Source organism: Penicillium concentricum (genome assembly GCF_028827145.1).
Source record: "Penicillium concentricum strain IBT 3081 chromosome Unknown utg000004l_segment0_segment0, whole genome shotgun sequence".
Lineage (NCBI taxonomy): Eukaryota > Fungi > Ascomycota > Eurotiomycetes > Eurotiales > Aspergillaceae > Penicillium > Penicillium concentricum.
The window spans coordinates 1578159-1600762 of record NW_026622757.1 but is presented as its reverse complement, the minus strand read 5'-3'; the positions used below and the strand labels follow the sequence as shown (position 1 = coordinate 1600762).

General features: G+C 48.9%; 7 protein-coding genes across 7 annotated transcripts; 3 read left to right on the top strand and 4 right to left on the bottom strand.

The window, feature by feature from the left end:
• Positions 1–234: 234 nt before the first annotated feature.
• N7517_009556 (Dcp1 family protein) lies at positions 235–1221 on the top strand (the record flags this gene model as incomplete). Its single annotated transcript, XM_056727279.1, has 1 exon — positions 235–1221. One exon carries the CDS (start codon positions 235–237, stop codon positions 1219–1221), a length of 987 nt encoding a protein of 328 aa, XP_056575851.1.
• A 235-nt stretch (positions 1222–1456) lies between these two features.
• On the bottom strand, positions 1457–2685 carry N7517_009555 (bifunctional triacylglycerol lipase/ester hydrolase; the record flags this gene model as incomplete). The annotated part of the gene is made up of 4 exons (XM_056727278.1): positions 1457–1515; positions 1573–1811; positions 1876–2060; positions 2143–2685. The coding sequence occupies 4 exons, from the start codon at positions 2683–2685 to the stop codon at positions 1457–1459; spliced, it is 1026 nt and encodes a 341-aa protein (XP_056575850.1).
• An 835-nt stretch (positions 2686–3520) lies between these two features.
• Positions 3521–6639, bottom strand: N7517_009554 (SMEK family protein; the record flags this gene model as incomplete). Its single annotated transcript, XM_056727277.1, has 10 exons — positions 3521–3870; positions 3918–4071; positions 4123–4559; positions 4612–4779; positions 4831–5631; positions 5694–6020; positions 6071–6120; positions 6170–6251; positions 6323–6419; positions 6526–6639. 10 exons carry the CDS (start codon positions 6637–6639, stop codon positions 3521–3523), a joined length of 2580 nt encoding a protein of 859 aa, XP_056575849.1.
• Positions 6640–7819: 1180 nt separating this feature from the next.
• On the top strand, positions 7820–9198 carry N7517_009553 (DUF914 domain membrane protein; the record flags this gene model as incomplete). The annotated part of the gene is made up of 3 exons (XM_056727276.1): positions 7820–8025; positions 8085–8275; positions 8336–9198. 3 exons carry the CDS (start codon positions 7820–7822, stop codon positions 9196–9198), a joined length of 1260 nt encoding a protein of 419 aa, XP_056575848.1.
• A 1462-nt stretch (positions 9199–10660) lies between these two features.
• On the bottom strand, positions 10661–12351 carry N7517_009552 (uncharacterized protein; the record flags this gene model as incomplete). Its single annotated transcript, XM_056727275.1, has 5 exons — positions 10661–11406; positions 11590–11808; positions 11865–11969; positions 12143–12199; positions 12264–12351. The coding sequence occupies 5 exons, from the start codon at positions 12349–12351 to the stop codon at positions 10661–10663; spliced, it is 1215 nt and encodes a 404-aa protein (XP_056575847.1).
• Positions 12352–15799: 3448 nt separating this feature from the next.
• Positions 15800–19194, top strand: N7517_009551 (uncharacterized protein; the record flags this gene model as incomplete). The annotated part of the gene is made up of 3 exons (XM_056727274.1): positions 15800–16415; positions 16485–16556; positions 16610–19194. The coding sequence occupies 3 exons, from the start codon at positions 15800–15802 to the stop codon at positions 19192–19194; spliced, it is 3273 nt and encodes a 1090-aa protein (XP_056575846.1).
• Positions 19195–20890: 1696 nt separating this feature from the next.
• On the bottom strand, positions 20891–22369 carry erg1 (squalene monooxygenase erg1; the record flags this gene model as incomplete). The annotated part of the gene is made up of 3 exons (XM_056727273.1): positions 20891–21159; positions 21215–22230; positions 22296–22369. 3 exons carry the CDS (start codon positions 22367–22369, stop codon positions 20891–20893), a joined length of 1359 nt encoding a protein of 452 aa, XP_056575845.1.
• Positions 22370–22604: the final 235 nt, after the last annotated feature.

Below are 22604 nucleotides of genomic sequence, written 5' to 3'. Positions count from 1 at the left end.
GAAGGGCCGTATCGCCATGACGTATAACACAGGGAACAGAAATATGTTTGAAACCAATCAGAAAGGAATCAAATATATGCCAGTATCCAAAATTCTTGGGGTTCGAAAGAGAAGAGGTTTGAGAGTAGAGAGTAGAAAGTAGAGAGAGAAGCGGATAAGCGCGAAGGAGGAGCAATGACGATATGCCGAGCTCCTTCCATATCTTTCACACCTCCAATGGCTCCCACAGAAAACATGACTTCACGCAAACCTCGGAGACAGAACAATCATAACCCTGTCAACCTCACCGATTATGAATCTGATGCCCCATACTATTCCGACATGCAGCAACAACCTGCACCCCCGCCCCGCTCGAACGAGGAGCTCAACCTCTCCGTTATCCGCCGCCACAAGCCCTCAGTGACCTCCATCCTATCACTAGCCCCCTACGCAGTGGTCTACATCTTCAGCCCCACCACAAAACAATGGGAAAAAAACGGAGTTGAGGGCACACTGTTTGTGTGCCAGGAAACACAAGGTGACCTAGGTGAAGAGCGCTACACTGCCTTCGTGCTAAACCGCCGCGGGTTGAACAACTTCGATCTCCCCCTCACCGACGGCGAGAATGTCGAAATTACAGATGATTATGTGATTCTCAAAGCCGAAGAAAGCTCCGAAGGCGAAGCCGGACAGAATGGCATCGCCGACCCCTTGCACCCGCAGAATGTGCCCAACAACCAGAGTGGCACGAACAACGTGCGCATCTACGGTCTCTGGATCTACTCAGAGCCACCGCCGAACTCCACCGCAGAGAGTCGCATCATAAACGCCCAGATGATTCTCGAGTGCGCCACCCACGCCGGGGAGAGCATGAAGCTAGCTCGCGAGCGCCTCGAGGCTATGCGCCAGAACAGCTTACACCTCGCGGCAGTAGCGGCTTCCACACAGGCTCCCCCCATGGAAGAAATACAGGCTGGGGTGCCAATGGGACGTCAGATTTCGCTGAAGGATCTGTTTGGCCAGCAGCGCGCCCAGGACGACGGTTGGAGTGTGCGCGCACACCATATGGGCCCCGAGCAGCACCCACAGCCATACCCACAACAGCCTAACTATCAACACATGATGCCTCACCAGATGCCATCTCCTACTCCCCCGCCGCAGCCGCAATCCGATGTGCTAGGAGATCTGTTTCGGAGGGCAGGACTAGCTCAACAAGGCAATGGGCAGGGACAGGGGCACTAGAAGAGTGCCGAATGGTTTCTTCGGACCCCTCGATCATTTGTACATGGCGTCTAGCTTTATGATTTATTCCTGCATATTTGAATAGCTTGGGGCACTTTGTCATTCGGATGGGAATGGACGTGGCGTAACGTCTCTTGAGATACCCGTTACAATCTGCGCCAGTGGCGAAATTCATTTGTCTTTATGTAGTTCCTGTCTATTCCAATGCATAGATTTAAAAAACATAGCCTCTCCTTCAGGCCACAATTTGCCCAATCATCTCCGCAACCTTTCGCGCCATCACATCACTGTGTTCTACAAACTGTCAGCAAGGCTTTGTATCGTAGTCGAAGTCAATAAAAAGCCACTTACTCAAACAAAAGGCATGCGGTAATCCGTCTTCACAAACAACCATAGTCGGTCCATCTTGTCCTCCCTTTCGCCCGCGCACCGCAACAATCTCATCCCTCGTCTGATCAGCTACCCAGTGATCATTACGACCAAAATAGAAAAACAGCTTAGCGATAGGCTCACGCGCCGATGCAGCGCCCCAGACATCATCACTCCATTTGTCCGAAGTGATAGTCCGCATTTCATCAGCAGCCATATATCTAGTCAGGTGAAGAAGTAATTAGCGAATTCCAACCCACAGCCAAAAAAGAACATCACACATACAAAGCTTGCCGCACACCACGCGGACTTTTCAAAAAAGCACACGTAGTGTCCAAAGCATGAACGGGAGGATCACCCATGACGAGCCGGACCACAGATCGAAGAAGCGATACCGGGAGCAGGAATGTAAGTAGTCGGGCGAGGAAACTAACCACCACAGCAAGACGTGGAATGATTGATAGTAGAGTCTACATAGCCGGAGCCGAGGTTAGCATGCAACGAAACAAAAACGCAGCATCTGGCAAGCGAAATATGGAATATAGTATGTACCGTCAATTTCTGTCCCGAAGGCGATGCTGCGATGTCCTTGACAGTCGGGAAGAGCATTGCTCCGCCGACGATATCAAAGCCACTTTCTGGGCTTTCCTCGCGGTGTCGTCGTAAAATTTCCATGGCGATATATGCGCCAACGGAGTGTCCGATTAGGATGACTTTCTGTCTGGTTCCGGCATTCAAGGTATTTTTATATTTACCGTTACCGTTGGCTTCATCTCCCACCAGTGCAGCGAGCTTTCCCTGAACAAAGCAGATCTGATCTTCAAGATCGAGATCGATGCCATTGTTCTGTGACGGTGAGGGCTGGTGTTCGTCGATTTCAAAGCCACTGAGAGAACAGCCGTAGATTTGAAATGATGGTAAGCTTGGTGAATGTTGGTCTTTTGGCTCGTCTAGATACTTTGAGAGTAGAGAGAGGAACGGGTGGTAGTAGCCGATCAGACCCGGGTTGCCGGAGATGAAGAAGATTGTCGTCTTCTGGTCTGACGGAGAACCTGTGGTGGTGAGAAAGATGTTTGGGGTAATTTCGGGTGCCATTTTTTGTTTGGCTTGAATCATTAGATCTTCTGTAGAGCTGTCTCATGTAGATTTCATCCAGGGTATAGATGGCCACGGGGTTGTAGGGTTGTCTGGACTTGGTTAGTGGTTGTCTAGGTGAAGATAAAACAATGGAAGGGATATATTTACACAAATTGTGCCCCTTTCTTGTATATATTTTTCGCGTATATGATTCCTCTGGGGTAGCTGAATGGATTGCCTGGAATTGATAGGGAGGTGAAGTCTGATTTGGCTGGTGGATCCAAACACTCTACATTTAGACCTAGGTACCCATGCTAGTCCCTTGATTGCCCAGAAATATATAAGATGTGTATCAGGAAGCACTAAAAAAAAAAAAGAATCACCGAGATAGATATTCCTAGTCTGTATAGGTATTTGGTGGGCAGAGCAGGTACTCTGCAGGCCGTACCTACGGCACTACAGATAATTCCAACAGGTAGCACCATGAAGATAGCAGGATATATTGCAACGACTCCATCGGCGGATCCAGGAATCCTCCACTGGTCGGTATCTAAGTCCGACCAGGAAAATAAAAAGAATAGACACCGCAAGGCTAGATCCAATGCATTGCCCAGACGCCATGCCATGTACATCAACATTCAGACGCTAGTTCAGGCCATAGAAGGCAACACCTCATAAGACCAGGAGGAGAACGGGCGAGGAATACCCTTAAAAACATGAAACGAAACAAGAAGAAAGGACATCGCCCAAAGAACAAGAGATGAAATATGGGAAATCCCGCAACCAAGTCTGGTATCTAGGTCATGGAAAAGGAAACTTAATTCAACAAAAACGCCTGGCTTATGAGGTAAATTCATCCACCCTCGTTACCCTGACTGTCGTCGCGATCCTCCTTCTCGTAACTCTCACTCGTCACCTCTGTACGGGTGTCTGTTTCTGAAATGGGCGGTTTGGCCGTTGATCCAATATTGATGGCGATTCTCTTGGGCGCGGCGCTGGTGACTCTATTTAAAACACCCGGTGGGGCATTCTTGTCTGCCAGTGAGCCGGCAGACTTTTTCCGATTCATGATAAAGGCGCCAGAATTGCTGCTAGTTGAACTTCTTCGTTTGGGCCCCGGTCCCGCAGTAAGCTTGCTAAGCTCGTCATCGTCTTCTTCCTCGCGGCGACGCTTCTCTGCAAGTCGCTCCGGTGCAGGGGGTTCTGGGTGGGTGGTGATGCAGGAACCTCAGTGGAAGTCTCAACTGGACTGGCCACTGGCTGTTGTTCTGCCCCTTCGGGTTTGGTGTCCATGATGTCCTCGTCGTCGTCATCTGGGTAGTCAACCAATGATTTGACAACCGTAGGGGCGGGTTCGCCCGAAGGTTCATCCGCAGTGGCCGCACGGTCCTGTGTCCACTTTATCTTGTCTGGTCAGTCGTTTGCTCCAATTGTCTCAATCCAAAAGGTACCTACCTCGTCTTCGTCGTCAGACGTATTGAAATAATCCTCTTCCGCGGGGTCCATCTCTCTTGCACCCTGCCAGCGCTGGCCATTGAGGGGAATTCTCCGTGGGGCGTTGCTGTCATCCTGACTGAACAGTGCCGCGTCGGCCTCGGCTCCGTATCCCTGCATCTGGTCATATCGGAGGATTAAGCTCTGGAAGGTATCGACATAAACGATGTTCTCGAGCTTCTCGCGATATTTTTCGACCACATGAAGGATAAAAGGCTTGATGTTTTCCCGCTTGATAAATTCGAAAAGTTCAAGACAGGCCGAGTTGAGCAAGTTGTCGCGGGGCATTGTCTCATAAACGATGTCGAGAATCAACTCGAAAGTGTTATTGTGTGTCATCAGAGCTTGGTAGAAGGTATCTTGGAGGCTGATCAAGGTGCGGAAGAATTTGAGGGCGACTTGTTGGTATTAGCTATGGCTTCAGGGTTACAAAAAAAGATGTCAACTCACCGAGTTTGAGGTGTTTCTGGGGTACCCGCAGAAGCTGTGCAACGCGAGGCGCGAGAGATTCACTCTGGATAGAGTTACGTGTACGGAAAAGATGTTGGCGGACGAAGAAGGTGAGGATATCAACAAGATGCGAATAGAGGGTGACCTCTTGGAATGTCAAATCATTAACTAGACTCAAAGTTAGCAAAGTCTTCACCAACAAAGGATCTCACCACTTACGAGTTGTGCGATTTGCAAGCTGTTTAAGCGGTTGGAAAAGCCTTTTGGAGGACTCATCAAAATGTTGCTGGACAAATGCATCAGAGAGAAGGTTGTTGGTGCGAACTTTGAAGTAATCGGGTCCAGCCCGACCAAGCGGATCCTGCATAGGAATCTGAGGATCAAGGAGCACCTTGATAGCATCAGCCAGTTGGTTTTTGACGCCAAGGTCGGTCTCCACATGAAGAAGGTCGATCAAGGTATCTGTGAGTGGTGTCTTTTTCTCGTTGACAGCCTTGAGCATATAACCTCTCATCATGACTGGATCATGATCCAACAGAGCCACTAAGATATCAATTCCAGTTGTACGCATAGCTGGATTCAAGTGCTTGACGGCAAATGCTATCACGGCAAACAAGCCATGGCTAATAAAATTGGCGAATAATTGGGCCCGTGACGGCGCCTGCAAGTTCTTCGCGATGCCAGCACACTGGTGAAGAAACTGTACGGCGTCATCCTTGCGCCTCTGGTCTGGATTTCTCGGGTCGAAGACTTGAAATAGGTCTCGCAGGAACGGCCCATTTGCTTGGATGTGATTCACAATCTCCATTTGATTGAAGAATATGAGAGAATTGAGCACCGAAAATGTCGGGTCGTCCAAGATCCGAGCTAGGACCACATCCTTTAGATATTGCAGTCTCCATGTACTCCGAATCTTGCGGCGAATGAGCGGATCCTTAATCGGGACGACTTCCTTATATCGCGATTTGTCTGCGAGGTATTGCCGGTGGTTTGCTTTATGTGTGGGAAATTCAGGGTCATCTGTTGTTATCAGCATCAATTGCATTGGCCTTTGGGTCAGGATGAAGCCCGGGAGAACATACATTCCAGCGCCCCGACCACTCCGAGGATGACATGATCGGCGACGACGGTTTCGATGATGGTGTTGTCATTGAGCAAAATGAGAGATTTCATGATGTTGCACAAACGATGCAAATCGATTAAGCTCTCCAAATCCTCGGCCATTGCCACTAGCGGTACCAATTTGGCGATGTATTCGTCGCGAATGATGTACTTGGATAACGCATCTCGGCCACCCTGTGTCATGCTCGCAGCTCGTACAATCTGTTCGATTTCGGGGAGGTTTCCGAGTTCGGGGGCCGGTAATACGATGGACTGGTAGCTATCGAGGTCGTCGGACAAGGCGTCATCTTGGGAAACAATTAGAGCTGCCAGCTTCCAAACACGCGACAAACCTTACCAGCTGAAGTGAGACTCAAGAGATGTTGTTGAACGGCATTGACAAAGTCCCTTTGAAAGGATTAGTTCATGCGCGCAAAGATTTTTGTTGATTCCTCACCAAATGACTGCACAACCTTCCGCCTCTTGGAAACTCAGCGCCATATCCGTGCCATTCTGCTCCGTCCAAACAATCAAAGTCTCTGGATCGCGCGATACAGTTAGATAAAAGGGACACTCAACAGCGATGGGACGATAATCGCGGGATAGGTACCCTGTTGTTTTTGATAGCCATCGTCCTTGGTGATCCGCGTTTCGAGCAGGACGCGATTGGGCAGGTCTTCTGATTCGACAAATATGCGAGGCTCCTCCTATTTCAAAGCGATTAGTTACTGATGATGATGGTGATGCGCTCGGGATTGCGCGCGATGTAACATCGTCGCACCCCCAGTGCGCGCACAACACGCGACAACTCACTCCTAAGATCTGACCCGTGCAGAAGCCAGTCCCTCGATCAAACCAATCATTATCTTTTAGTTCATAGACCTTCACTCGTTTGCGACCGTCGGGCGGCTGTACTTCCAGCGCCATGGTCTGGCAGGAACAGGGAACGGCGTCTCGTCACTCCGGGCCTGATAAAAGTGCACCGGCGCGAGAGGAGAGCCAAAGGGCGGTGGGAAAAAAAAATAAAATTAAAGGTTATCGGAGGATTGTGTAGAGCCTTGTTTAGAAAAGGTTTGAAAGGGACGAAAAGAGGGAATGGAGGTGGAGATCGCAATGATGAAAGAGTCTGCGGAGGGGATGACGATCGGGGAACAGACCTGGTCCACCTGATGGCCTCGGCAGGTACTTGGGATTTTCGGTTTCCCCTTGAACACGAGAGTTTTGGAAAAAAAGAAGCTTCTGTAGAAGATATCAAGGGAAGGGAACTTTCGGATCTTTTAGAATTATCTATATCCCTATTTCATCTTTATCTTTATCTCTATCTAAGCTACCTAAAGTACGGAAATACCTCTTAACAACTTCAGGCTATATACCTGGGACTATGTACCTATGTATATATTGTGGACAGAAATACAGTAGGAATGCAGCTTATGCTAAAATTTAAAGTAGTTAAATCTTCGTCATTCTGGTGTTCTTCCATGATCGGCAGAGCTGGGGAATCCATCAATGTTCTCTCTCAGGGGTTTTGGAATGGAGTTTATGTGTCATAAAAGTATTCATAACAGCTATGTCTGATTTATGTCTATACTCTGTAGTATATTGTACTTAATAATTTAAGATTCATCTATCAATCTATAAATCTATAAATATTCTCTGCAAGGCCAAACGCATAGATCTCCACATAATTACGAGGGGTACACGGGAAGTACTTCCCGTCAGGCTGGTGACTGGCTTTCTCTTGAAGTATCCGCCAAGTACCAGCCGCCTTACCTCAAGCTGCTGACATAAAAGACCAGATGGACGGCTCTGTCCGCAGCACAGACCCTCACCGCCCCCACTTTCCCTTTTCTGATTGGCTGTTTATAACATGGAAGATTCTTATCGAAGATTACCCGATCAGGAAAGGTTCCAGACTGTCTCGGGTTACTTCTAAGGTTTGAGATTTCTGCTTCATTCAAAGTTCATCACCCACAGTATATCGATACACGAGCGACTTCGGGAGTTTTGCGCTCGTTTCATTTTCATAAAGCTCCCTTTTAGTCTGTTACTTCAATCTGCAACTGGTTTGCCATTTGCATTCAAATACCCCGCTTTCGAAGCTCGCACGATGTCTGAATCGAAGGACCACATCACTGTCCAGGCATCTGGTGTAGACCATGCACTACCTAAAGATGCTCAGGTCGTCGCACAGAGTTCGAGTTCCCAGGCGGAAGCCTCTGAGCCCCCTGTGCAACCTGCGGACCTGGTCGATCAGAAGAAAGGGTTTTTTGCCTATTTCAGGACCAAAGAATTCTATATCACCGTGCTTCTAGGGTAAGTGGCACATCAAAAACTACAAATCAATCCTCAAAACCTAACTCAATTGCTCGCAGTCAAATCCTCGCCATTGCCAATACCTCGACCAGTACCTTCACAACACTACTTGGCCAGGAACATTGGGCAGTCCCTGCGTTCCAGACCTTCCTAAACTATGTCCTACTAAACGCCATTTTTACTCCTTATACGATGTACCGTTACGGCTTTAAGGGCTGGCTCCGACTGGTATACCGTGACGGCTGGAAATGTATGCCCCAATTTTCCTCCCCCCACATATTTGATGTATAGTCCCGACTAACCACCGCAGACATCATCCTTGCTTTCTGTGATGTAGAAGGCAACTACTTCATTGTGCTAGCATACCAATACACAACCATGCTAAGCGCGCAACTGATCAACTTCTGGGCCATCGTCGTGGTCGTCGTAATCTCATTCACTTTCCTGCGCGTGCGATACCACTTCACCCAAGTGGCAGGTATTGTGATCTGTATCGGCGGCATGGGCATCCTCATTGCCTCGGATCACATCACCGGCACGAACGGCGGAGACATATCCAAAGGCAATCAGCTGAAGGGCGACCTGTTTGCGCTGCTCGGCGCGTCCTTCTATGGTCTCACCAACACGGGGGAGGAGTACTTCGTCAGCACTCGGCCCGTGTACGAGGTGCTCGGACAGATGTCATTCTTTGGAATGATAATCAACGGCGCGCAGGCCGGCATCTTTGACCGGACCTCCTTCAACAATGCGCAGTGGAACGGAAAGGTCGGCGGATACCTCACCGGCTACACGCTGTGTCTGAGTTTGTTCTACTGTCTCGCTCCGCTGTTGTTCCGTCTCTCCTCGGCGGCTTTCTTCAACGTCTCCATGCTCACCATGAACTTCTGGGGTGTGATCATTGGCGTCGAGGTCTTCCATTACAAGATCCATTGGATGTACCCGATTGCCTTTGTGCTGATCATTATTGGTCAACTCATCTACTTCCTTGCCCAGAAGGTCTTGAGTGAATCCCGCAAGCCCTGGCTTGGGACTAACCAGGAGCGTGGTATTGTCGGTCTTTTCACTGCGAAGAGGAAGATCATCCATGCCGTTCCTTCTGCTGCGGAATATCATGATCAAGATCCTGAGCATGTCCCTGAGCACACTCCCACGGTGAATACCAGCTCTGTCTGATTTTAGCCGCGGTGAATCTCCCCCCCCCCCCCCCTTTTGTATATCCTTGGGGGGTCATGGATGTGACTGCAAAGATAGGAGAATCTTTTAGATTTTGTTTTCTGTGGTGTGTCAGATGCCCCTCAAATTCGTGTCACCGCTACCCGGTCACTGAAATGTCCCGGGGTGATTTCGATGCTGAACCAGGAGAGAAGAAGACGATTTTTTTTGCGTGCTTTCAACTAATGCTTAATTCTTTTCGGACAATTACTACTTCTATCTTGTTGAGATTAAACTACCAATATTTATTTCGGGAATAAATCAATACACAATTTACCATCTGTTCTGAGTATCTATGTACCCAGTCAGCGTACTCCAGAAGCAACGGTGAAACCCCTGGTACTAGGACTGAGCTGTAATGGAAAGACAATCTTATATCAGTGTAGTCTGGCAACGCTCGCCGAACGAGATCAGAACACAACCTGAATACATAAGACAGATGAGAAGCCCTAACAAGAAGGGATGACTACTGTGTCATGAAGCCAGACACGTTATAGTGCCTTTGTAGGACAAGATACCGAGTAACAAGGAGAAATCGATAGTTATAGATATCCATGGATATATAAGGACACAATATTCCTTTGATAAAAGTCCATAACAAGCCCAAAGAGTCCAAACGAAACCCAGAATCCGTTGAATATAGTAAACAGACTCCAGTAACTCTAACCCTTCTTATTACTGCATATGGTCAAATCTCACCATTCAAGAGAAGCAAAAGAGAAAACAATTAAAAAGCGTCCAAATCCAAGAAATATCCGTTTTGAGCCTTTGTTCGCCTCCCATCTCCATATGGAGATATATAGTTAAAAACAGGCATCCAAAATTAAAATAAAAGTCACAATGTGCAAATTTCCCGTACCACCACCCCCAAAAGATGAAGAAAAGATAGAAAAAAAAAGACCTGTGCATCCGACATGAAAAACACCGAGAAAAATGAGACAGCCCATACATAGCCCACGAGCATCACAGATAAAGCGCCATATTTCCGACCATATTCGCACGGGCACCGGAATAGCAAAAACAAAGCAAAACAAAAATAACATGAACCCAAGACCTAACAGGGGAATAAGGCATCATATCATCCAGACAGATCCGACCATTTGGGGAAATATTTCCAAAATCCCAGTAAACCCCGTTCTTTTTTCCCCGCCTGGTAGTAAGCCAGCTCAAACCCCAGAGAACAAGATTAAGCAACGCATGAAAAGACATCAAGCCCGGTAGAGTGCAAGAAGACGGACGGTATCCCCGTCATTCTTGATATATACCGTGCTCAGAGTCCGTGGGTCCAGAGCAATGGAAGCTGTCTGTTCTGTTTCTCTTTTCACAACGCCACAAGCAAGAAAATGCCCCAAGTCCGATATGCAACAAGCGCCCATTTGGAGTAATGCCATCAAAAAAACCAGAAATCCGGGGTTGTGGTAATTTATCCCCAGACAGAAGCTTGCACGCCGAGTCCGCTCTTAGAGCTCCAGACGCCACTGCCGTTGCTCCAACCGAGGCCAACACCACCAGTCTGGTCCTTGGCACCAGGGGTGCCAGCTGCGGAGGTCACAGCTGGGCTAGGGCCGGCGGAAGAGGTGCGCTCAGCAGCGGGGCCAGCAGTGGGGTCAGCGGGAGTGAAACCGAGCCCGAGCGGCGAGGGGAGAGGGGTGATGGAGCGCTTGTTCAAGGCGGGGTTGCCAGCGGGCGCAGATGTCTGACCAGGGGCAGGGCGGGAACCGATGGGACCGACGGAGCCGATAGGACCAGCGACGGGCTTGGAAGCAGCCTGGCGGGATGAGGGCGAGTCGGCGCCGGGCGACGAGGCCGAAGTTACGGGCTGCTCACCGAAGCTGGCGTTGATGGCGGGGCTAGGCGAGGAGGTGCTGTTGGCGCGCGAGGGCGACTGCAGGCCGGTGGTGGCATCGCTAGCGGCGCCGGCCTGTGTCAGGCCGAATGGGTCCATGCCTCGCGGGGAGGATCCACGGACACCGGACGACGGGGTGCCGGCTTGGCTATCTGGGCGTGGGTTATCATCGGAGAAGGCACCGGGCGGGAAGAAGGCTGGGCTTTCGTTGCCGTACAGGGCGCGGTGCTGGCGGGCGAGGAGTTCGCGACGACTGTCCTCGCTCACGGCAGCTGGGCTGGTGGAGCGGTCGGATTTGGATGCAGACATCTCGGCGAGGAGGCCTTGAAAGGAAGAAGAAAAGTATTAAAACCCCGTGTTCAAAGAAAAGCGAAGAAGCCAAACCAAATATATTACACAGGCCGACGGATACATAGATGCAAGGAAGTGAAAATGAAAAAGAAAAAAGCCGACGGGGGAATATAACGAGGCTCAAAAAGAAGAAGAAGACAGACGCTACCACGTACTTCGGTTGTACTGTTGCTCCTGGTGATAGTTGCGGAGTTCCCTCTCACGCTGTGCTGCCATCCGACGCTTCGCCTGCATCATCTGTTCCACCTCGTTGGGACGACCCTGGTACCGCTGGGAGGCATAGAAACCCTGGGCATTGCCAGACGGGGGCATGCGGTTGCCATCGAACTCGCTGATCGAATGGTGTCGCTGAGGGCCACCACCCATGCGAGGGTCTGTCAAGAGACAAGTCAGAAACGCGTTCTGGGTGCCATCCGTGCCCGCAACATACCGTAGTCGGGGTAGGGCCGGCCCATCATCATGGGCATCGAATCCCGCCGAGGAGCATTCCACAACTTCCCGCTCTTGACGAGATTGTCGATCGCACGATCAACCTCTGTAAAAAAAAAAAAAAGATCAGCACTCGTCCCAAAAGGTTTCCCCCCAAAAAAAAGTATGCCCGGGTCATCTCCATAACCGCCTCTTCAAAACCAACTTTTCCCCCGGGGTGTTATGCGATTCGGATTTGAAGAAGCCATTATAAAGATCCAAGTAGAAGTGTATTCGTACCGTCAAATTGGGAGGAAAAGGCCGGGATATCCTCGCGCTGGGAGACCGAACTCGATCCTGTTATATGTCAGTTTTTTTTTTTTTTTGGGCTCCGGGGGTGCTCGGCTGTTTGATCCCATACCTGACCGGGAGGGAGGCGCCGGCTGCTCCCAAGAGGCCTGGCGCGCAGCGGGTGCTTGCCAGCCCTGAGGTTCGTAGAACGAAGACATTGTCGAGATCCAAACCGAAAGTGCGACAGTTCAGGGGGAGGAAGATGATCCGGTCAGAGGCGATCTGTCGAGAAAAAAAAAATGTGAGCTTCGATCCACAACACAACCGGAGATCTTCAACTGTTCTTTCAACACATTAAAAGAAAGTAACCAAGTTTTGGGATTAAAAAAATAAAATAATAAATCCCAGTCTCGGTAAAATTTGGGGGTATTTTTTTTTTTCTCAAAGAGTATATAGAAATGTTTCCAATTGGAAAATAAGGCACTTACAGGAAATAGGCCCTCTGAGTATTTTCTACCACGAGTCAACGAGGCAGAGTCCAAAAATTGGAAGGATGAAGAGAAGAAAAGGAGAGATGGGGGGGATGTGGGTGTGTATTACCTTATGGAGGGGCTTTTCATAAAAATTGTAATGTAAAAATATACGAGGAAAAGGAGATGTTTTTTTTCTTTTTTAACACTTATTATTACTTCTATGTCTAACCTGTTTTCTATTAGTGTCTTGTAGACTATATAAGTCTATAGTATATTCTATATTAATGTCAAGAACCTATTGCTTTTTAATACCAATTCCTTCGAATATCTCAAGTACGCGGCAATTCCCGGCAACCCAAAGCCTCTTATTCGTCACTGACGGGGCCGGTCACCGGAGATTGGACGGGGGCACCGGGGGGTCGTGTGCCTAAGCGTCGAGCTTGCCTGTCTGATAGTTACTATTACTTATTATTCAACTGTTACTTGTGTATAGTATTTTGTACTTTCACGGAGTATACTATATTAATGTTCAATGGAAACTTGCCCCCACTTAAAACATTGGCATTGTTGCCCTAATGTATGTTGTATGCTACTCCGTACGGAGTACTTCTGTATACACTTTCGGTATAATATTCAAAATTTCTAAAATCCGGGTTAAGATACTCATATACCCCGATCTAAACTACTCCGTAGCAAGGGATTCCCTGGGGTCAACGTCAACGTATGATGATGCCAACCCTAGAAACTGCAAAGGCTCTGCACTATGCAGTCAGCTTGCCAAGAACTTTCTGGTTTTGGACGCCATCAGAGGCAAGTGAACACTCTAGTCATATCTGGAATATGATCTGCAGCTTTATGTATAGTAAGAAAGACATGCAAGTATATATAGCCCGCTGTACGGAGTAGCCTGCTCAGATATAGAGAGCCTCGTATAGGCCTTCAAGTCCTTTGAAATCCTCATTAAACGTAGACTAGAAGCTATACCTATCTAAGCGAGTAGGTACGACGAAATATTAACATTCCAGAATACAGTTTAAACGGTGCTTTGACCAACTCGGTCAATTCAGGAGAGGTGGGGCAATGTCCGTCGGCCACCATTTTATATTCTTCCGCAAGGTCCGCGCCCTCTGGACTGGATTGGCTGCTCTAGGGGCTACAATGTTCATGTACTTGACCGGCTCGACGGGCCAGTCAGCAGCCCGAGTCCTCCCCCGCATATACATGAGACTATTTCTGGGTGTGATCGGGATGAATCGACTCTATGATAGGATATTGGAGGCACCGAGTACCCAAATATATACTTAGGTAGAGTATGAGGGAGGCTTTGCGTTTTATAGTTCACTCGATGTCAACTCTCAACTCCCCTAAACCCCTATTGTTTGTGTTGACATAGGAAGGTACAAGATCAACATATGCCAAGGTTCCTTCAAACCCTCCGGAAATGTACCAGCACGATACGCTCAAGCATGCCTCCGCGTTACCTTGGGAGCGTAATAACTCCCACTCGTCATACATGGGACCGTGATCGGCCGGATCTGGTCCTAGCCATACTAGCTGGATGCTTGACTCTATAGGCCATGCTAAGAGTCCATCTAGGAGTCACAAGCTGAAGATATCTCAATAGCTGTTCAATATCAGTCTTGTGTGGCAAAAGGTCCAAGTTGCCTACTTGTTTACAAAGAAATACGCCAAAACAAGCCCCATATCCTCATTTGGCGATTCCCAGCCCTAATAAACAAAGCCTATCATCTCACGACCGACACTTGCTTAGCCCTAGAGATAAACCCTCCAATGGCTATTATCTCAGGTTTCTCTCAGGCCTCGTCAGATGCAGGGAGCCACCGTTCGAACTCTGGAAGTACATATGTACTGGCGGGGTCCAATGGTGGGCCATGTTGCAAACAAAGAAGTAGTGTTCTCGAGGACTCAATATCAACAGAACCATAGAATTTTACTTTGGAAACAGCATATAACTAGGGTCATAGCCATGCCTCAGGCAAACATGGATTAGGTTATACTAGTGCAGCACGTGCAACCATGCTGATCGCGGGGAGAAGTGAAGAACGACGATCAGGAGAGAAAAAGGAGAGTACAGATAGATCATATAAGTTTGTTCTTAGGAATTGATATATTTAGTTAACAGTCAATATACGTAGTTCAGGGGGCTTAGCAAACAGCACTATGTTCTCGATCTGTCGTCATGGTACCTGCATGAATGCATAGCTCGGTGATACTGCACTGGTTTGCCGCATTTTGGCTTCCTGGCTTCAGGTTTTGGGGGTTGCTAGGGTCTTGGGAAGAAAGAACGAAAAGCATGTAGTGAGAAATAGATAAGCGAGAGATCATATGAGAGACAAAGGAAACCAGCCCCTAATTGTTGCCATGATAAATTGATGGTAGAGAGCTATTCCCCAAATAGTCATGGGATCCAACGTTCTAACGCTAATTCGTTCTCACCACATCTCTTCGAACTTGCAAATACCAATATCTACACTAGGTAAATTCAATCTCCTCGACTTCTATATAAAATTGTTGACGTTGTGAAGATCCGAGTTGAGTGGACGGTCGGCAGTGTCTTTACCGCCGACAGGGGCTGACCTTCATCTTCACCTCTCAAATTCCCCTCTCTGGACTACGCTTCCTTTTCTCACAATCGGAAACCCAGGCTGGTTCCTACACATTTGCTTGAAGGGAAAAGAACGGACTGTATGGTTCATCTAGTGCTTCGGTCCATTTTTGTCTCTTTTCTTTGATCCAATCCTCGAACGTCTCTCCGTCCGCTCTCTGCTCGTTCACGAAGACCGGTTTTTTTTATTTATTATTTTCTTTTCGTGTCTTATTTTCATCTCCTGGTTGAGGCATTGTCTTTTTACATCTTTTCAATTTTTATCGGTCCCGACTGAAAGGCAAAAAAAAAATTCGGCTCTTCGCGACTTTGGTCGAGGGCGATTGAAAGTCTCCCACCACGATCTGCTTCCCGGTTGTTCCACATATCAACGAACCCTTGACGTGTTACACACGTGCCAGAACCTCGCTCGCCCATTATCGATCATAAACGAAATTTCTCCGGTGATTTCCAACTGAGCGGAAACTGAGGGGATTATATTGTGTGGTGTGTGGGAGTGGACTCTTATCTCTTTTGCCGAGCCCCGTACGGACGGACCACAACGGTGTGGGAGTTGCGAATTGCTATATGGTCGCAAAAATCGATGGGAATGCGAAGTGTTCCCTCCACCGTGACGTCGCCTCGCTAGCGTCGGCACAGCCCTCCACGATGGCATGGATGCCGCAATCCGATGTGCCGCAATCTGACGTGCCCGAGACCGCTCGCCCTCCCTTGACTTCGCATCAGTCCAATTCCCTTCCTTCCACCCCATACCAACATGCGCGCAACCTATCGTTTCACTCCCGGTCGCCGTCCCCCGCCCGCGGAAGCACCTCCCCTCGATCAACCCACTCCGAGGCCACCCATCTACCCCCGTTCTCCCGAAAACCGCTCGGAGGATGTAAATATGAGACCGCCATGGCATATTTTCGACGACGGATACCGTATAGCCTAGGGGCAGATATACTACCGGAGGAGAAGGGGCCTTTGAAGGAGCAACTCAGCCCGGACGAAGAGAAAAAATTGTCGACTGAGATCATGGATTTGTATGATCGATTGTTACCATCTGCCGAGAGTGATGATCGACGACGACAACTTGTTCGGAAATTGGAGAAGCTTTTCAATGAGCAATGGCCTGGTCATAATATTAAGGCGAACATTTTTGGCTCGTCGGGGAATAAGCTCTGTTCCAGTGACTCGGATGGTAGGTTTTCTCTTTTTTTTTTTTTTGGGCACAAGATCGATAAAAAGGCACAAATACTAACTGGAGCAGTGGACATTTGCATCACAACTAACTACAAGGAATTGGAGCATGTGTGCCTGTTGGCTGAGGTGTTAGCTAAACGTAAGAAATCACCGTGGATACATCTTGATTGAATGATAGACTGACCTGAACAGATGGGATGCAACGCGTGGTGTGTGTGTCGCACGCAAAGGTTCCCATTGTGAAGATTTGGGACCCGGAACTTCGATTAGCCTGTGACATGAATGTCAATAATACCTTGGCGCTAGAAAACACTCGAATGATTCGGACCTATGTTGAGGTGGATGAACGAGTGCGGCCTTTGGCAATGACTGTCAAGCACTGGACGAAGCAAAGAATTCTCAATGATGCGGCACTTGGGGGAACGCTTAGTTCTTACACCTGGATCTGTTTGATCATTAATTTCCTGCAGACAAGAAACCCTCCAATTCTCCCAAGTTTGCAAGCACGTCCGCACAAGAAGAGGGTGACCCATGACGGATTAGTCTGCTCGTTCGATGACGACCTCAAGACCTTGTCTCAATTTGGCCGCAAGAACAAGCAGTCAGTTGGCGAGTTGCTCTTTCACTTTTTCCGGTATTATGGTTACGAATTTGATTACGAGAAGAACGTCGTGTCAGTACGAGATGGCACCTTGATCAACAAAGAAGCCAAGGGCTGGCATCTGATGTTGAACAACCGACTGTGCGTGGAGGAGCCATTCAATACGTCAAGAAACCTAGGCAACACCGCCGATGACACCTCTTTCCGGGGATTACATTTGGAATTACGAAGGGCTTTCAAGTATATCGCAAATGGTGACCTAGAAGGGTGTTGTCAGCAGTTTGAATTTCCGGCAGAAGAGGAGCGGACCTGGGAACGACCACCACCTCAACCGCGGCCAACTCTCACGCCTTCCCTGCCATCACGGGGCGGACGGGGAGGAAACCGTGGCGGCAGATATAACAATCAGTTCTCGCGAGGTGGGCTCGCTGGTGGGCGACGACAGTCCAACACCGGAAACAAGTCCAACTTCCGGCAGCCAAACACTGGCAATGCAACAGATATATCTCTGCAGGCACAACAGCAGGCCCAGTATCTTCTGCATGACCAGTTATACCAGCAAATCCAACTTTTGCAGGCGCAGGAGCAAGAATTGCGGATGCAGTTGCATAGCCAGGCATTGATTACTGGGAGACCACCGCCGGTATTCATCCGTCAGCCATTTATCCAGTTTCCAGTCCCTCAACAACAAGAGTTTCCAGAGGAAACCTCACGACCGAGATCAGGAACAGGAACAGGAAGCCATGCTACCCTCAGCCCAACTCAACGGCAGCAAACAATCTATAACCCTACTTATGCTTCAGTTGGTGCATCTGGCTCGCAAGTGACCATCACCAACCCCCCTTCGCCGTCTGCTGTTAGTGCTATGCCTGATACTCGTCGTAACTCTCGGCGATTGTCGGCCGCCAACGGATCCCCAAAGTCTCTTCGTGCGCATTCACAACCTGCACGGCCTCAGGGCTCACCCTCTCTTCCCAGCTATATTCCCCTTTATACCATGCCACCACCCACGGAGAATTGGTCAAAACAAAGGCCGGCCACCGAGTCGGCAGAAGGTGGAGAAGGCAGTGGTGACGATAATGCAATGCGCTCAAACAGTCTTGCCAGCAATGGATCCTGCTCAAATTCTGTGGACGACAACCGGCAGCAAGATGTGTTGGGCTATTATATAACTCCCCAACAACTTCAAGCCTTCCAGCAAGGTTCCATGCTGCCGCCATTGTCCACTCAGATGGGTCTGGTCTCGAATGGATATTCGTTTGTTCCCCTTCAGCCAGATTACCGACCGGGATCCTTCTCGTCAGAAACGGCTCGCTCAGAGCACACTCCGAGTTCCAAGCCCCCGTCGCAACCGGCCCAGTCCGCTCCACGCCCAGTTGCACCTGGTCCGTTGATCGTTGATGGATCGGTACGTCCGAGTGAGCTCCGCTCGGCATATCCGCCTGAATTGATTGACCCCTACTCCGCGATAAGCCATTACACGTCGTCGGATGATCACAACATGAACACACCTGCAAGTTTCTCCGATTCCTTGTCTCAAGATTACCAGGATTCCGGGTCCTTTGACTTGGACCACTCGGCTGCCTTCACTCGGTCATCTACGGAAACGCAAAAGGTCAATGGTGTGAACGAGGAACAGCAGCCAGACGTGAATAACCAAACCGAGCTTCTCGCCAGTCGGCTGCAGAACTACCACCTATCGAATTCCGAGAAGCTGGTACAGCAACCCACGAAGACGAGTCCGGATCGACCAAGAAATGGTACAGCACAAGGACCAGGAAAGGAAACCGGGCAGCCTAAGCACTCGGGGCAGATGGGTGAGAAACCTGCTGCATCTGGACCGAATGAAAATCGGCATCAGTCGACAAACTCAAAGCGTCGAACCAATGGAGACCACTCCGACAAGGCGAATGGTGTTAACGGCAAGAGCAAGCCCAAAGGCCAAGGCCGACACGACGGCTCTCACAATGCTGCTCTAGGCACCAAAGATCGACACACAGACTCGTCTCGAAGATCAGGCGGACAGACTAATGGCACGAACGATAGCAACCATGGATGGCAGACGACCAAGAAGAAGAACCGCAAGAACACCAAGTCGTCAGTGGAGCCTCGAAACGGCATCAATGGCGGCCATGAACCCGTCCCAGCAGATGATTCTTTGCGAAAAGGCGGTTGACCAACTGTGTATCGTTACCCGAAACTATCTCCAACTACGACCATGAGGAATGAGGAGATACTCACATTCAACCCTGACTCCGTTGCTCGATTCCAAATTCGCACGCGGTATCCCCCAAACGAACTCACGTTCCCCCGACATATGTTGTTTTGCTCTTTGTTTTTTTTTATCTCCCCTTTCCCTATGAGGGATTAGGGTCCATATATGCATGCATTCGTTGCCATCGGGAAAGTTGGCCGGTTCATTTTCCAGGAAACGCCTCCCATGCACCGAGACGATTTCTTTGCAGCTGTTTGGAGTTCTTTGTGTTCAATGGTTAGACCCGGTTCTGTGTCTGATGCTTTTCATTTTCTTATGCCAAATTTTTTTCTTTTTTTTTTTTTCGGTCCTGGTTCTGTACAAAAGAGAAAGAGATTAACTGCCTTGGTGCCAATGAGAAACAAACCAAAATTTTCGAAAAAAGTCCTTTTCCTGCTTAAGGTCATGATGTCTGATACCTTCTGGGTTGCATTGTCTTTTGACTCTTACAACCTCTAACTCATTCCCTTGGCTTTATTTGCATGCTGTCAGCAGAGTGTCTATACCCTAAATGAGAGACTGAGCATAACAAAGATGCAAATAACAAAGACCTAGAGAACAAAGGGAAGAAAAGACTCAGTTCTCAGGTCCTCTGTCTCCCCCTCTCTCTCTTCATCGTTCTCATCTTCATCCTCTCCCACCTACCTCGACCTACCAAGACCAACCCCAGCATCTGCATCACCAAATTCACAAGACAAACCACAAATCCAATACAAAGAATCTGCATATATACACACCAAAAGGGTGTATATCCCATCGCAAACAGCAAACCTCCCACAAATCTCCCAAACAACAGAAAAGAAGAAAAGAAGAAAATATGTGGATAATATTCCCTTCAATCTTTATGTACTTGTATTATTGCTTTTTCGTCGCCTATGGGATAATCAGCGAGACCTATTATAGCATATCTTTCGTCCAGAATTGCGTCCTTCGATTCCCCGGTGCCGCCATGTCTCTTTTCACACCGAATACGAGTTGGCGGTCGTATTTCCAGCTGGGGTTTGATCTTCCCTGGGTTGCTCGTTCGACGGCCCCGATGCCCATTGCGCCAAACTTCTTTGCGTTTTCGTTCTCATTTTGCTTTGGTGTGTTGGCGTATATGCTTTGCGTCGATTTATTCTGATGGGTTGATAGGCTCCTTTGTATGTCTTTATCTCTATCGTGTGTCTCTGTCTGTATGGCTTCGAAAGATGCGCCTGTTTCTCAGATACTGGAGGATGTGAAATCATATGGAAGTTAGAGTTGGTTGTCTGTTTTTTCTGTGGGCATTTTTATATAGCATTAGCGGAGAAAAAGCGGTGGTTATTGGAGTTTTGTTCGAATTTTATTGACATTGTATCATTTATCATTGGGATAATAGTATGGCATATGATGTGGTATATAGTACAGTACATCTGTAACACCGATCTTGCAGTGTATCAGATGCAGTGGGAGAATGCTGGACAAGATTAAATCATATATAAAAGCGTTGAAAAGACAAATCAGAGCGAAGAGGGATATTAAAACAGAAGGACACAAATTTGTTCACCAGGGAGAGAATGGAAAATGATATGCTGGGGTTCTCCATTGTCGTTTTTTTGGAGGGAATTGGAACACCAATTGACGGATTCAAGCCAGATCAGTACCAGATCTCGGTCCAGACGTATGGCAAAAGCACGATAGAGGCTGTGTACAATATCATGAAGGCGTAGTATGGGAATAGGATAAGGTGGGTCAGAGGGGTATCACAGAGAAGAACCCAGATGGAGAGGAAGGCGACGGAGAAGAAGTGGCTGACGAGGACAAGGGGTTTCTTGATCAGACCGGCCAACAGCCCAATAGGGCCGCTAACTGGTCCAATCTGGAAGTAGCGGAAACAGCCACGCTGCAGAGCTCTAAGGCTTTCGCCTATAGATAAACAGTTAGATATTGGGGTATTAACCAAAGAGTGGAGTATACATACTGTCTGCGGCGAAGAGCGCATAGAGAGCTTGTGCGAGGATATTGATCACTGAAGAAGAATTCTTTCGCCTCCAGTGGAATTCCGCGAGCTGTTCGAGAACAAGGCCTGTGTTGGAGAGGGTGGGCACGCGCTCTGGGCTGAGCAAATCGCGGAGGAGACAGACATCGTTGAACGCCACTGTCATGCCTCCACCCGTGAGAGGGTGCCGCATGTTGAGTGCATCTCCTAGAATCACCAAACCAGGTGTCTTGTTGGCCGAAGCAGGCAGGAACGAGTTCGGCATTGACCGTAGCTGGCCTTGCTCTAGCGCATTGGAGAACGACTGTTGCGCACCCTCTGGGAGCTGGGGCAGGATGTTGTTTCGCATATAACCCTTGACACCACCATTCTTCACCGAGGCCAGAGGGAAGTTATCGGGGATATCGATAAGGATTCGGGTCTCGTGGGTGCCGATCTGGTACATGAGCACGGGTGGGTGATCGCTGACGAGGACATGACCAGTGTTGGGTGCGGGGAGTTTGGCATCGATGAGTTCCAAGCCATAGAACTTTGATCGCCGTTTGGGCGCGTACTGGTGGTGTTCCTTGCGGAACTCGGAGTTGTAGCCGTCGGCGGCCACGGTGAGTTGGGCGAAGTAACAATCCTTGACGTCCTTGGTCATACACTCGACTCCAAGGACTTCCTCGGTATGTGACGATGTGACAAGGCCGGTCACCTTCGTTTCGACCACTGTGACATTGGGGCAGGACAAAGCGGCTGCCCGTAGTTTCATCACGAATCGACCATGATGGAAGGCTCGTCCCAACGGTGTAGGTGAGGTTGGGCTAGACTTGGGGTATTCGAGGAGAACCGGCTCGCCATGGTAAGAAACCCAGTATCCCTTCACGTCAATGCCATCGATATCTTCCAGACAATCTCGTAGCCCTAGTTGCTCGAGCGCCTGAACACCTCCCGGTTGGAGTAGTTCACCAACAATGCGGTCGGGCTCCTCCAATGACTTTTCCAGCAGAATCACGCTGCGTCCTTGCTTTCCCAGTGTAACTGCAAGCGCACAGCCTAGAATTCCGGCACCCACAATTACGACATCAGCTTCGTGGTGGTCGATGCGGCGTTGAGCGGCCGGAGAGAGGGGGCGCCATTGAGCGTGGAGACCATTTTTGGGTTTGAAAGAGTAGATTTTGTCAGAACGGAGTCGATGGGGGCAGGACCATTATCGGCTTGAGCAATTGATTTAAAGAAAAGTCGATTGGCTGTGCTTATGGGCTGATGTTGTTTTTTTTGGATAGAAAGGGGTGGCGTGACATGTGAAAGGATCACTCTCCGCCTTCTCCATTCTACGCAGCACGAGACATCACGGGATTATCTATATCCATGTGGACTGATCTCGAAT